This window comes from Ochlerotatus camptorhynchus, unplaced genomic scaffold, assembly GCF_037179485.1.
Source record: "Ochlerotatus camptorhynchus isolate MF236.1 unplaced genomic scaffold, CSIRO-AGI_Acam_v1.1 ptg000006l, whole genome shotgun sequence".
Lineage (NCBI taxonomy): Eukaryota > Metazoa > Arthropoda > Insecta > Diptera > Culicidae > Ochlerotatus > Ochlerotatus camptorhynchus.
This window is the reverse complement of record NW_027040498.1, coordinates 1,646,933-1,661,733: the sequence shown is the minus strand read 5'-3', so window position 1 is coordinate 1,661,733 and position 14,801 is coordinate 1,646,933. Positions and strand designations below refer to the sequence as shown.

General features: G+C 44.7%; 1 protein-coding gene across 10 annotated transcripts in view; it reads right to left on the bottom strand.

Moving 5' to 3' along the window:
* Positions 1-816: 816 nt before the first annotated feature.
* Positions 817-14,801, bottom strand: part of LOC135717486 (trithorax group protein osa-like) — a 508,226-nt gene continuing 494,241 nt past the window's right edge. For 8 of the 10 annotated variants that reach the window (XM_065239592.1, XM_065239608.1, XM_065239616.1 and 5 more), the window contains 6 exons: positions 5,291-5,413; positions 4,996-5,158; positions 4,639-4,933; positions 4,476-4,557; positions 4,198-4,412; positions 817-4,133 (listed from right to left, as the gene is read on the bottom strand). In XM_065239592.1, coding sequence (XP_065095664.1) covers positions 906-4,133; positions 4,198-4,412; positions 4,476-4,557; positions 4,639-4,933; positions 4,996-5,158; positions 5,291-5,413 — 4,106 coding nt within the window. In that variant the 3' untranslated portion in view covers positions 817-905. The remainder of the gene's footprint in view (positions 4,134-4,197; positions 4,413-4,475; positions 4,558-4,638; positions 4,934-4,995; positions 5,159-5,290; positions 5,414-14,801) is intronic. The other 2 variants (XM_065239638.1, XM_065239648.1) reach the window with 1 other exon arrangement.

The following is a 14,801-nucleotide window of genomic DNA, read 5'->3' as shown; positions in this document are numbered from 1 at the left end:
TCCCGTCTGTCAGTCTTTCTGTCTGTCTGCAAGTCAAGTCGACCGCGCACAAATGACGACTATCAATTAGCTAAAAAAAATGCGCCAAACAAAAAGGATACCAACCGGTCAAGTGTAGAGCACATGAACACATGAACCTAGCGATAATTGATTGTTCAACTAAAAAAAAAAGAAGTTGATTGAATGAAAAAGAAAGCCACACACTACGCGGATACCTCGTTTCTGTGTTTACACAAAAGTTACAAATTAAATCCCTGCGTTCGGTTTCCATGCATTTGATTAATCAGCTGCTCGCTAATCGTCGGACCACCCATCCAATGTGAACGGCCTGCGCGGAGCAGCATCACGAAAAAAAAAAACAACAAAACTAGACACAACAAAACAACATTTTTCTTCCTGATTTACCGGTTTTCCGTTAGGTTTTTTGTTTTGTCAACAGTTTACTGTATTCAATTTGATTCAATGAAAAGAATAATTGTAGGTATGTTGTCCCATTTTCTGGTTGAGGTTGTCCAATTGTTTCGATTCACATTCTCTTTAGTTGTTTCTAGTAAAAACTACCCAGCAGAGTAGATGGTAGATTCTCGCCTTGCTACTCCTACACTATATCATAGGGTTTTTCTTCTTCTTCGTATTCTTCTTCTTCTTCTTCGTATTACACATAAGTAATATCACACTCATGCAAACTCCACTACCAATCAATCCAAGCTTCCTTAACATCTACTGTACAGTTACAAGAATATTCCCAGACACTCGTCCTAGCATTTCTGGATTTCCTCCCACTCGCACGCTTGTCACTTAAATTATATTTCTAACGTGTTTTTCCTTTCTCTCTAATTGTGTCTAATATGTATAATTAATTAATCTTCCAATCCCGCCGCTTTGACCAGAAGCGATTTCTTCCACTACGACGAAGCCGTAATCGGATGCTGGGGCACCGCCGGAGCCGGAGGTGGCGAAACGACCTCAGCACTACTACTGCTGCTGCTGTTGTTGTTGTTGGTAGCCGATGTTGGTGACACTGGTGGAGGCATGAACGCCGGTGGCCCAGCGCTGTTACTGACCGGTGCAGACGGAGCGGGCATCACCACTGAGGATGTCAACGACGGCGACGACGACGCTGACAACGACGACGACGACGATGACGACGATGACGACGGGGACATCAGCGAGGTAAGCTGATCGGTCGACTTCGATGGAGCGGATGACATGGATGGGAGAGCTGCCGGCGCTGGAGGGGCACCCATCGGCATAGCAGGGTGGGAGTTGCTACAGCTATTGCTGGTACTATTGGCAATGATTGAGTTTAAATGCATAGAAGATTTGCTCGCTTCGGAGGGTTCCTTTTCCGAAAATTTCTTGGACTCGGTTTTGCTGCTGCTGCTAGTAGTGCTGGATTCGATTTCCATTGTTGTGAGGGGACCAATGCCGCGCGAACATTGAAACAGTACTCGACTGATGATGAGGGCCACCTGCTGGTCCAGGATATGACTCATGACTAGGCCTAGCAGCCGTTGCTCCTGCTGGAGGAACAAGGGTCGGTTGTCCGGGTGTTTAGCTAGATGCAGCAGAGTACCGGCCGCTCGTCGGAGCATGTCCAGGCTGGTTCCCATGGAGTCGGGATTATCCCGCAGGTAGTTGATACCATGCTGGTTGGCCACCCCCAGTGCAGTCTGTTCGGCTTGTTCGATGAATGCTACCAGGTAGGAAACGCACGGAGATTGCATGGCTATCGTCCGGGCCATCGCGCTATCCGCTGCAGCTAGATAATGTAACAGGTTGACTGAGAACTCCCGAAGGACTTGGTCCTCATTCTTGCACAAATGCCGTGTCAGAACGGAGCAGAGTTTTTCCAGTCGAGTGTACGGAGGCGTTGCTATCACAAGATCCACATTGGAATCGGTAACGCACAGTTTGCACAGGGCTTCCAGTGCTAAACGCTGCGGAGATAATACTGAGTTCGTTCCCATCGTTGGGAACGGATCCTGACCATGGGCCGATGGACATACGGACCAATGAAGTAGCCCGTCCAGGATAGGCCTCGAAATGGGCTCGTCAAATCGGGCCAAGTCGAGCTGCCCGGCAATGTTCGCCATCGAAACCAGCATGTTTTCCCGGAGTTGCACCAAAAAGTCCCACCACCATTCCGATTCGCCCTGTAAACTACTACACGAGTCCGAAAAGTCCGCATCCTCTTCCCGATCGTAGTTCCGAGTCTTCTTCGTGCGGATCGGATGCTCATGGTGAAGCAACAGTATTTTACCCAGAATCGATAGGAACCTCGAAGACCGAGAAAACTCAATCTCGTTATTTGGGACGAACGTCAGGTTCCGTAGAATATTCGAAATGGCCACGCAGCGCCTTGCCAGAGCATCGTGACCCTCCGTCACCAGATACAAGCTGGCCTCGTCTCGCGTGTAGCATTCGTCTTCATAGTCACTCATTCTTCGGCGTTTCAACACCTTTGCCGGATCCTGAATCGTAGCCGCGACGTTGAACTTCTTTTCGGTAACTTCTTGCTCTTCCTCGTTCACCTTGTTGTCACAGTCTTCTTCGATCTCCATCTTCACTTCTGTCTTGGTGTCCGCCTCTTCCTGCATCGGTTCCTCCTGCGGACCATTCGACAGGCTACTCTTCTCCAGCTCCATGTCAATCTCCCGACAGTCGGCGTCGCTCGACGCGGTCACCTCGGGTACTTCCTTCTTCACCACAAAACTATCGACACTGGCTTTCGAGTCCTCTTCCGCCTCGGTGGTTTCCCCGTTCACTATTCGATTCTCCCCATTTGTCCTGCTGTTATTATTATTGTTGTTGTTGTTGTTGTTGTTATTGTTGTTGTTGTTGTTGTTGCACTGTTCGCTATCACTTTCCTCCTCTTCCACGGGCTTTCGCTTCAATGTTCTATTACTGCTATTGTTCTTGTTGTTGCTGCTACTATTGTTGTTGTTGTTGTTGTTCTTGCATCTGATCTTATACTTTTTACTAGTTTTAATCAGCCTAGCAAATGGAATGTTTACAAACTCGGCCTGGAACGTTTCCATAATGTAGTCGTGGGGATCCGGTTCCGAGTGTCCCGCGGTCCACGGATCTCCGCCGACAACCGTTTCCCGATGGTACCGATCGTCCGCCGTCCTGTCCCAGTCCCTTCTGTGGTTCAGCACGAAGACGTCATCCTCGGCCGGTTGAATCTTCACCGGAAGACCCTTCCTCGAACTCATCGTATAGTTTGTGGTCGAATTGAATACCACTATCCGATCCTCCGGATTCGGTGGATCAATCACGCAGCCCAAATCCAGTTCACATCCCTTCCTACTTTTCCGGTACTCTCGTTTCCTTTCGATCCGAAAAGCCCGCTTCAGTCCATCCCGTTCCTCTGGCTCTCCATTTTCCAACTTAATGTCCTCCACTTCCTTTTTCACCTCGACTGCTTCAATGGCCTTCCTCTCGGCCGCACCATCTTCCCTTACCTCTTCATCTTCTTCATCCTCCTCGCTTTCATCTGCCTCCTTACCGAACCACCCATATGCTCTGCCATAGGGAAGCCTCTTGCGGTCCTTTGTGTCGAACATGTCACTCAAACTCTTCTGGAAGTGGTCCAGCAACAGATTTAACAGACCTGGCAAATGCGTCAGCCCAAAGTACGCCACGGACGAATCGTCGAACAGCAGAATATTCAGCACATCTAACGCCCAGGTACTCTCCACTAGCAGTCCGGACCGCAGTGCCATAAATATCCGCCAGGGGTCCGTTTGGCCAATGTCAAACTTGCTGACTCGCTTCCTTTTGTACAGCACCGGCGTCGTGGATTCAATACTATCCGATGGGAATACAATGTCTCGCTTGGGTGCAACGCTACTCGCCGGAGGGAACGGTGCCTGGGGCATCGGTTTGGCGCCAACTTGGGGTGTGGCACAGGGAACCGCTTGTGGCCCACTGCCAACCGTTGGACCTGCCACGACAGGACCCGCACCCGATGGAACACCGGGTGGAACCTGTGGTTGCGCAGCCGGTGGCATACTGCTGGCCATTCCCGCTTGTTGCATCGATGCGAACGGTTTGCCACCTCGCTGCGGGGGTCGCAGCGGAGAACCTTGTGATGTTGGTGGCATCTGGGTCCAAGGCTGCTGTTGAGTCTAAGGGGCGAGGAGGAACAAGTGGTCACTAAAAGATCCTCGAAGGAAGTGAGAAAGGACTTACCTGTTGATGAGGCGGATACGGCGGTTGCTGATTCGGAGGGTACCGATTGGCGTCGGCACTCCATTGGTTCGGTGTTCCGGGAGCACCCGGTGGAACACCAGGTGCACCGGGTGGACCACTCGGGCGGGGTCCGTTGTGGGTTCCCCACTGTTGCTGGGGTCCCTGCGGGGGATACTGTCCACGGTACTGACCTGCACCTCCCTGCCATCCGCCAGCTGCGTGGAAGAATTTAACCATTAAATCTACTTCATCAGGCTAATCAAAAACGGGACACTTACGATACATCTGCGGTCGCTGTTGGTAGGGTGGGTACGGTTGTTGACTCTTCTCAAAATCTGGATGTCTCCTGGGCTGATTAGGCTGATTATGGGGGGGGGGGGGAGGTAAATCGTATATTATTATCATTCTGAGTTAGCATCAGGAATTTCCGATTGGACTAACCTGATCTGGCCGGTAGTAGTCCGGTTGCTGTGGTGGTTGCGGTGCCGCTGGATATCCCTGGCCCTGGGCAATGGTAGACGGAGGTTGCTGTCCGGGTGCACCGCTGACCGGTGGTTGACTGGCAGCACCCGGTGGTCCGGCCGGGGGTGTCTGCGACGGTCCGGTACTGACTGGCGGCGGTTGCTGGCCGTACGGTCGCTGCTGTGGCGGTGGAGGGTACGGACCACTGCCATAGCTTCGATACGGATCGGCCGATGCTGGTGGGGCTGATCCCGGCGCCGGAGGGGTTGACCTTCTGCGAAGGTAAATGTCATTCAATGAAAGATTCTTAAGACTTGGGATATAAAAGCAACGCACCCTTCGCCGGATTCCGGTGGCCCGTAGGGTGGATACATCGGTCTATTAGCGGGTGGATATTGACTTTGCTGTCCCGGTGGATACTGGCCTGGTGCGCCACCTGGTCCATACTGATCCGGAGCACCATACTGGTAGCCTCCTGGTTGGCCCGGATAGGGAGCACCTAAGAAGGGACAAAGAGCACCATTTTAGACGGCAGTTCAAAATCGAGCGATTGCGACAACTTTACAAAATTTGTGACCGTGATTGTGACTATGACTGTGTAGGTATTAGTGTGCGAAAAATGAAACTGTACCTTGTGGTCGTGAAGCCGGTGGATAGGGAGCACCCTGCTGATACGGTGGCCTTTGCGGGCCGACAGGATCATCGAAGGGATTGCTCACACTAATGTTATCTCCGGTGGTCGGTGGTGCCGAGCCTACAGACGGGTGCAGATGGTTAGAGATAAAATGACAAAAATCGGGAAATGCGAGATTAGTAAGGATGTGGAAAGTGTGTGTGTGTGTGTGTGAGTGCGCGTCTGTGTACACACTGGTTGTGCAATGTTTTGACTATTGTGTTACTGGGAAAGGGTTTGGAGGATCAGGTTGTCGTCCCTTAAGGGGCTGTTCACAAACTACGTAGGCAATTTAGGAGGGGCAAATTTTATAAATGTACCATAATCCGGGAGATTATCGAAAATATTCCAAATTTCTACAAAAAGAAGATATCGACCAACTTAGCAACCCCTCATAAGAAGCAGTTTGCATTATGTGTTTAGAAAAAATGGAGACTTCAAAATTTTCACGCTAACCGAGCTAACCACTATTTTGGGTTGTTGTGGTGGGCACATCGTTAAATCGTTAACCGTAAAGCAACGGCGTTAATTTTATGTTAACGAATGATTCCGTTGAATAGGAAAACCCTTAACGAACTGATTAACGAGCGTTAAATTGTGCTTCGTTAAATCGTTCATTGATTTTAAGTTTATGGATTTGTAAAGGCTGACTAAAAATAAATTGGTACGCACAAAAAGTCCTATAATTCGTGATTCAATAAGTTCAATAAGTTTACAGTACTTTTATTAAAACTTCAAAGTTACAGCATTAGATGGTTACATTTCTCCAGTTCGAACGAAATCTCGAACCTTCCTCTTGATGGAGCCCATCAGCGCCCGCACAGTGGAAACGCACACGGAATCAGGGCTTCCATTTTGCCCGCATTTGCTGGATGTCCTTGACTGCCCCGCAGCTTTGTCGAAGTCGCTGCTTTGAAATTCCCCAATATTTTTCGATTGGTCAAAATTACGGGCAATTCGGAGGATCTTGGAGTAGTGGCAGCTGACCAAATCGGGCCAAAAGATGACTTTGCCCCTATGATTGCGGACGAACGGCAATACACGCTTTGTCAGGCATTCTTTGATGTAAACTTGGGATGTCATCGTCGAGGATGTGACGAGTGGTTCCGTTGTCAGGCCACAACTGCAAATCACTTGCCAAATCATGGCCTTCTTCGCGAACTTGTCGGCAAACACGAACTTGAATCTTCCCGACATATTCCCTCGTCCAGTCGCGATGTAAAACTTTTGACCGGGAATCTGCTTAAAATTGAGTTTGATGTATGTTCCATCATCAAGCAAAGTGCAGCCCTTGTGATTCGTCAAACACGCTTTTGGGCTACGAAATTCTGCTTCATGTGCCGGTTCGGATGATTACTGACTTTGTACGACTAGTATCCTTCCCTGGGCAAGGATGTTCCGCACCGTTTGAAAGTTGGCGTTGTACCTTCTGGCCACACCTCGGATCGAAAGACCGGGGTTGGCTTTAACGCACCTGCGCAGCTGACGATCTCTGGTTCCAGTTTTTTCGTTGGTCCGCTGATTCCTTTCCACACTCAGGGTATCCTTGTAGGTTTTGAGCACTCGACAAACTGTTTTTTTTTCGGCATCTTCAGAACTTTAGCCAGCTTGGAACCGGACCACTTCCGGATTTTCCAGATGTTTGTGCACAATATTTTTTCTTCTTTCGAGTTCCATGTGACGTTATTACCGGACGCTATCGACTACTTTGATCGAACTTGCATCAGTTCAAGACCAACAATTGAAATGGCCTTAACTCCATTTTGTAAACAAACCTTGTAAGGCCATTTTCTCGCGAACCGAAACCTTCATTCGCAAACCTTAACCACAATCGGGTAGAGGAGTATTTCCCCATACCTGTTCATTGTGTTGGTTTGCCTTTGCGGAGTTAAGGCCATTTCAATTGTTGGTCTTGAGTTGTTCTCTGAGTTTAAACAAACCACTGGCAAAGATTTCTGATTCCCAACACTAGAAGCGTGCTAGCGGCGCGCGAGGGTGTACCAATTTACTTTTAATCAGCCTTTAGGTTTTAAGACATTCTACAAGTCTAAGTCATGGTCTCTAGAACTCTCACAAAACCAAAATTGTGACTTGGGTTAGGCTCTCTGCTCAAGTTGTCCTAAACTTTGTTTATTACTTCTGGAAATATACTGAGAAACAAAACACACCTGATCAGAAGGACAAACGTGTATAAGAGAGTTTACGAAAACGCGATATTTATGTGATTTGTTATGCGATAGGGTAGAGCGCTACTTCTTCATAATCGCACATTTATGTTCTATTGGTCAGAAAAGATCAATAATATGAATGATTTCACCGTGCACAAATCAATAATAGGTTTGTTCCGATGCGTTAAAAGGTGAACGGTGAATAGATTTAGAAGTCATCTTTGATAGAAATATTCCATTTTTTGTTCAAACCCGTTCAAAAGAGAAAGGTAAAGCGGGGGTTGTGTTTGGTAGGACGGAAATTAGATCAAAAAACCTATCTATGTGTTTTGTGCATAGGAAACAATGTTTAGACTAAAAATAGATTTTCTGCATACAGATCGATTTAACATATTTGTGGAAAAAGGTACTAAATTTGTACTGATAGTTGATATTCTACGATTTTTGATTATTTTAAGTGTCCATTTAATAAAAGTTAGCATTTTTGATAGTACGCAAACATAAGCTTAAAAATCTTAAACCTACATTTTTTTGTTATTTAAGTTTCAACAGTTTTTTTTATTTTTTTTTATTTGACGATAATTTTCCATTTTTTTTTTCAATGTGTATTGATCTGAAAAGGCAATACAGTTTCCTACACCTTTGTCTCATACGTCATTTCGATTTGAAGAACCGTTTTCGTGCTATGATTTATTTAAAACTATTAAACACGCCCTTAGTGAACAATTATATAATTAAGTTTCATGAAAATCTGAGGGAAACTGTGTGGAACTGCTCGGCCCATAAAAGCATAACACAATCCCATATGAATTATTGTCAGAAATGAGTTATCCGTTAGAATAGATTGTTAACTATCGGCATTTTACACGGTGCATTAAAAGTTACATGTTTTGTCCAAAAAATATCGTGAAAAATAGCAAATCTAGGTTGTCCCATCCATAAAAGTCAACGGAAAAATCAATTTTCAATAGCGTTTTGCCCGGCTTGCTGTGTTTTTCTATTTGGGACTGATATGATTTTGTGGACAGTGCTCAGCTTCGATTATGCCATAGCGTTATCAAAAGCACCCTCAATATCAAAGCAAACACCCAGGTCGGATTTCTTTTGAGCGAATGTTTTTTTCAATATCGTATACAACTTTGTGTAGCAGAGTCATTAGCAGTGACGGCATAATTATTAACAAATTGGTATTTTTCCGCTCTTGTACGCTCTCAATATAACGCGTGATATTGGAGCATAATATCATGCTTGATATTGATTTTACAAGCTCCTTTGACATTGCGAGACTATTCACAACGGGTCAAGTTGAAGCTGAGAGTTGAATCGAGGCAAGAATGATTCCGTTGCACCTCGTTTTCTTAGAAAGAGAAGGTATAATAATGCTATCTCATTTATCTCTTCACCGATGGCAGCCACGAAGCGACTGCTGCCAGCCGTTATGGAAGTTTCGGTTGCGTTCGGGTGTAAAGCAAAAATCATGAAACTCAATCTCACCACTGTTTGGTGAGATTTGCAACTGGTGAGTTTTGTTAGCTTGATATTCTCTGAGCAGCGATATCACAGCTTGCAATATCAACCGCAGTCTGTTCCCGTACTTGCTTTTTTGCTTTTGCTGTAAGTAAATAATATGGTGCAGAAAGTACGGGCACATACTATTGCGATTTTCTGTACAGAATCTTTCAGAAAAGCAAGTACGGGAACAGACCTATTGTATACTTCCCTGTATATTATCAATAAATTTACTCTGATTTTTCAAATTATTTGTATGGGAATTGCACTTCGTAACTTCGACTGACGAACGGAAGGTGTTGCGTACCATCTACAGTGGAGTGCAGATGGATGACGGAACGTGGAGGAGGCGAATGAACCACGAATTGCACCAGCTGCTGGGAGAACCATCCACCGTACAAATTGCAAAAATTGCGCTACTACGGTGGACTAGGCACGTCGTAAGAATGCCGGACGACGACCCAGTGAAAATGGTTCTCGAAAGTGACCCAACAGGAACAATTCAAGGTGGATCGACCAAGTAGAAGGCGACCTGCGGACCCTTCGCAGACTACAAGGCTGGCGACGTATGGCCATGAATCGAAGTAGAGTGGAGGCGACTTCTTCGGACAGCAGATTACAGCAAGGCCTAAGCCTGATTGGTAAGGTAAGGTAAAGTAACTTCGACTGCCTTTTATTCAATGACTACTATTTTAATATGGGACTGATATGCGTTTATCGATGCGCGATGCGATACTCCTTTTAGGAGTTGCAATATTTCTCGCCCAGCCCTGTTTCCATTTCCCTTCCCATTCCCATTCCTATCCTTTTCCTACCTTTCCCGTCAGGTACATGATGAGAAAGGCTGTAGGAAGACCGGGCACAAAACTCCCATCTGTAGCGAAACGTGCCACTTAAGCCCACGATCTGATACCTGATTAACTTCAAATTAAATCCCACCATCTGGGTCAAAGATCTACACTCTAAAAAAAATTTCTCGTCAGATTTACGTAAAATATCACGTAACTGATCTGTATTAAGAAAACCTTGAATGCTTCAACTTGGGACTTCGATATTGGCGCAAAACGAAATTGATGTGATTTTCAGGTATGAAAAAAAAAACAATATGGTGTCGCCGTCATCAAAGATTTAAAATTTGCCAGCAAGTTGCTTTGATTCTTTTACTTTAATTTATTTATGATTATACAGCCATTCCCTAGCAAAACGATATAAATATTGATCCAAGATCTTATGGGACGAAGTGATTCCGGAGAGTGTTGAAGAAAGCTGGATCAGTTTTGCAAACAGTTTCAGCACCCTGGACCAAGTACGAGTACCTCGTTGCTATTTTCCTGGGTATGTAACGCAGTGTTACCAAACATTGGAGCTCCATATATTTGTGGACGCAAGTCTGTCCGCTTTGGCTTGCGTAGCTTACTTCCGCGTAATCGATCGCGGACAACCACGGTGTGCGCTGGTTGCGTCAAAAACGAAGGTAGCACCTCTGAAACCATTATCGGTTCCGCGCTTAGAACTGCAAGCAGCATTGCTGGGTAGTCGATTGATGAAGTCTATTGTCGAGAATCATTCGATAGAAATCCAGAAAAGGTACATCTGGACTGATTCTGATACAGTACTGTCGTGGATGAGATCAGACGCTAGAAGGTATCGCCAATATGTCGCAGTGAGAGTCGGAGAAATCGTGGAGGATACAAACATTCAAGAATGGCGACACGTTCCGTGGCTGATGACGGCACGAAGTGGAAGGGAGTTCCTGATTTGCGTCCATCCAATCGGTGGTTTGCAGGTCCAAACTTCCTATGCAAACCTGAAGGCCAGTGGCCGCAGCAGAAGGTAAATTTCATCGAAGTTGCTGAAGAACTGCGGGCAGTTCACGTCCATAGGGAAATCGTTGGCACAAGCTTCATCGATTGCAGTCGATTCTCGAAATGGGAACGTCTGTTACGTACTACGGCGCACGTCTACCGTTTTTTGGGAAAATGTCGTGGATTCGAAGGTAAAGTGGGAGTGAGTATCGCAGGCGAATTTGGACCAAGATGACTTCAGGAAAGCAGAGCAAGCGTTATGGCGAATGGCGTAAGCGGAAGCATAGGCAGATGAGATGACTACTTTGAGGAGAAATCCGGACAGGAGTAGTGATGCTTGGGCAAGCGTTGAGAAAACTAGTCCGATAAGAAAGCTTTCTCCGTTTATCGACGATTGTAGTATACTCCGGATGGGTGGTCGTATAAGTGCCTCACCATATGCTACGTTCAACGCGAAGTATCCAGTGATCTTGCCAAAGAATCATCCTATCACCAAGCTACTGATCGATTGGTACCACAGGATGTATGGTCATCGAAACGGAGAGAGACCGTTGTCAATGAGATCAGGCAGAAGTATCAAGTCTCGAACCTGCGCACAGAAGTTAGGAAAGCTGCAAGGCGATGTCAATGGTGCCGCGTATACAAGGCTCAACCAGAGGTTCCTCGTATGGCTCCCCTCCCGGAGGAACGTGTGACTCCATTTGTCCGCCCGTTTACGATGGTCGGCATAGACTATTTCGGACCCTATCTGATCAAGATTGGTCGAAGTTTGGTAAAACGATGGGCCGTGCTCTACACATGCCTAACGATTAGAGCTGTACATCTGGAGGTTGCAGCATCTCTCTCGTCGGAATCGTGCAAGTTAGCATTAAGGCGCTTCATCGCTCGTCGTGGAGCTCCAGTTCAAATATTCACCGATAATCGTACAAATTTCGTTGGAGTAGAGCGAGAGCTAGCGAAACAGATCCAGGAAATAAATCAGGAGTTGTCGGAAAGCTTTACAAACGCTAACACCAGGTGGAACTTCATCCCGCCTGCCTCCCCGCACATGGGCGATGCGTGGGAGAGGATGGTTAGGGCGGTGAAAACACCATCAGAGGAAGTATTACAAAGTGTGCTGTGTGAAGCAGAGTCCATGGTCAACTCGAGACCATTAACGGATATGCCGCTAGAGACGTCAGACCAGGAAGCGCTTACGCCGAACCATTTCCTTTTGCTTAGTTCGGATGGAGTAAAGCAAACAGAGAAAGCTCCTACGGATGAAGGGGAAACACTTCGCAGCGGATGGAAGCTATGCCAATACATGCTCGATCAGTTTTGGCGCAGATGGATTCGAGAGTATCTACCGACGATTACCCGAAGAACAAAATGGTTCGAAGACACGAAACCCATTGAAGTTGGAGATGTAGTGTTCTTGGTTGATGAAGGAGCTAGAAATCGGTGGATACGAGGAAGAGTGATTGCAGTGATCCCGGGAAAGGATGGTCGGATAAGACAAGCGAAGGTCAAGACGGCTTCGGGAATCCTTCGCAGACCTGTTGCAGTGATGGACATTCTTGGTAAGAGTAAAGCTGAAGAATTGGAGCAGCTTTACGGGCCGGGGAATGTTGAGCGAAACGTAACGAGTGTCACTACGCACGCCTCAAGATCGCACAGGGACATAGAGTCACCCCGTGTTACCGACTAGGTTAACATGTCAGAAGTCCGTCCACACAGATGACGGAGAGAGATTAGTTGTCATATTGAAATGAAAAATAAAAAAACAAAGCAGACGGTGAGTGCTATACATGTGCGGTGTTAAACCAACCGATTTTCACTAATTAGTAGTATTATTGAGTAATATATAATTATAGCTAGTATACAAATAAGCAAATTAATAGTAGTGATGATGCAGTTGGAGTAAGTTGCCTTACTGCTTAATCTATTATGAATTCCTATGCTAAAATTTATGAACTATTATCAAACTTATAGGTTATTATCAACTACACATATTATATCTACTGTATTTGCTGAATCATACTAGCTTAAACTAGCTAAAATAGTAAGTAAACTTATTCAAAATAAATTATAAACTATCGCAATCCTAATGCGATGTCATCCATCAAAGCTATAGCAGTTAAACCAGGTGAATCGAACGTATTCGACTAGAAGTAGAGTTGAGTAAGAAAGGTCACCGGAATTGTGAGGAAATTATATCTCTCTACAATATCTTTGTTGGAACAGTGGTTCTAAGAATTTCGTGAAAATTGGTAGTTTGTTCCTTATCGCAAAAAATTAATACCGTATTATTATTTCGTCATTGGAGGGACCATTTCCATGTTAGGGTGGTCCAAAAAATGATTTTTTTTTTCAAAAACGACTTTTTTCAAAAAATTTTAACTTTTGAACCGATTGAAATATCAAACATCAAAATCAATCAAATCAAACTTGATAACTTCAAACAAATATTCACCTTAAAAGGTGCGATTCATATTTCACCACATTTAGTTCCAAAGAGCCTGAACGAAATGTGGCGCTTGCGAAGATCAAATGAAGATACGATATGACGTAACTTTGATACTAATGGTATAAAACACAAGTAAATTCTTCCAGGAATAAGTTAAGCTAACATATTGAAAAATGTGTTAATTGTCAGTGAACAAATGTACGTGTTAAATTGAAATGTTCCCTCATTTCACATCTGTTGAACCATTCTGAACGGCCATCCCGTAGTGGTTATATCACACCATTGCTAATAATGTATACATCTATATCTTTTCCGGTACCGTGGAGTCGACTAAGTAAAAGTAAAAGAAAATGAAATGATGCTCGTTAAGGAAATACCCGGAGATGCGCAATGTCAATTTTCCGCAATAGTGTTATGGTTTTATAAGACGCACTAAAGATCATCATACTAAATATGTGGACGTCAATATATCGTGGATCACTTCAGAAGTGACATGGGAGACTTTCAGAAACTAGCAGTGATGCAGAGAAGGACAACGAGTTCACAAATAGACACGACAATTGGACAGAAGAGTGAAGAAACAGCGAGAGTTTGTGAGATCCTTTTAAATTATTGCTCATATTGATACAAACATTGCTTATACTTAATACGCGCCAGAATTTAAAAAAAAAAACATAAATATTGTTTTATTTTTGCATACCTGTACAACGCATCAATCTCATATTGTGCCAATATCGAAGTCCCAAACACACTAACACAAATACACTAAATCTGTGAAAACACTTCGAAAAATTTCAAATTTTAGATGAAGATTTGATTAAGGGGGGAGTACACATTGATTTTTCAAAAAATGCATTTTTTTGGCTTAAAATGTTCCTTGAGATGTATACTTTAATTTAGAAAAGACTCCAAGTCCGCCAGAATATTCCTTACCACTTTACGAAGCGATTTCCTAAAACATGTACCGGCGCGCTGAGAGAGCATTTTATCTTTAAACGCGTTTATCTCGAAACGGGGTTTTTCAAACTGGCGTGGGAAATAACTCTAACCAGTTATCATCAAATTTGGATATCGATAGGTTTTCATGTTCAGAATTAAATTCTGCTTAGAAATACGTATCCACATTTTCGATTTTGTCAAAAATGGATTTTTAATCCACGATTTTGTAAGCATTTTTAGGGTGAAAAAATGGACTTTTTTTTTCCTAAGGCCACAACTTTTGAAAAAAATTAATTTAAAAAAAAATCGAAATACGTATTTCTAACCCGAATTTCATTACTAATCAGAATTTTTGTTCGATTTATGTTCCAGGATCACATGTAAAGGAGTATTTTCCCACGCCGTTTTCCGACTTCCGCGCGAGGACGCCCGAGCGACCTGGTGCACCGGCCACGGGGAGACGCCAACCGAGCTAAAAAAAAAACACATTGTAGTTCGAAGGATGACTAACAAATGGGTTATAACATATTTGCCCTCCCTGAGTGTTTTATTGCTTAAAAAAATTAACGAAAATGCCTTACTTTTTGGACGTTCAAAGTGTA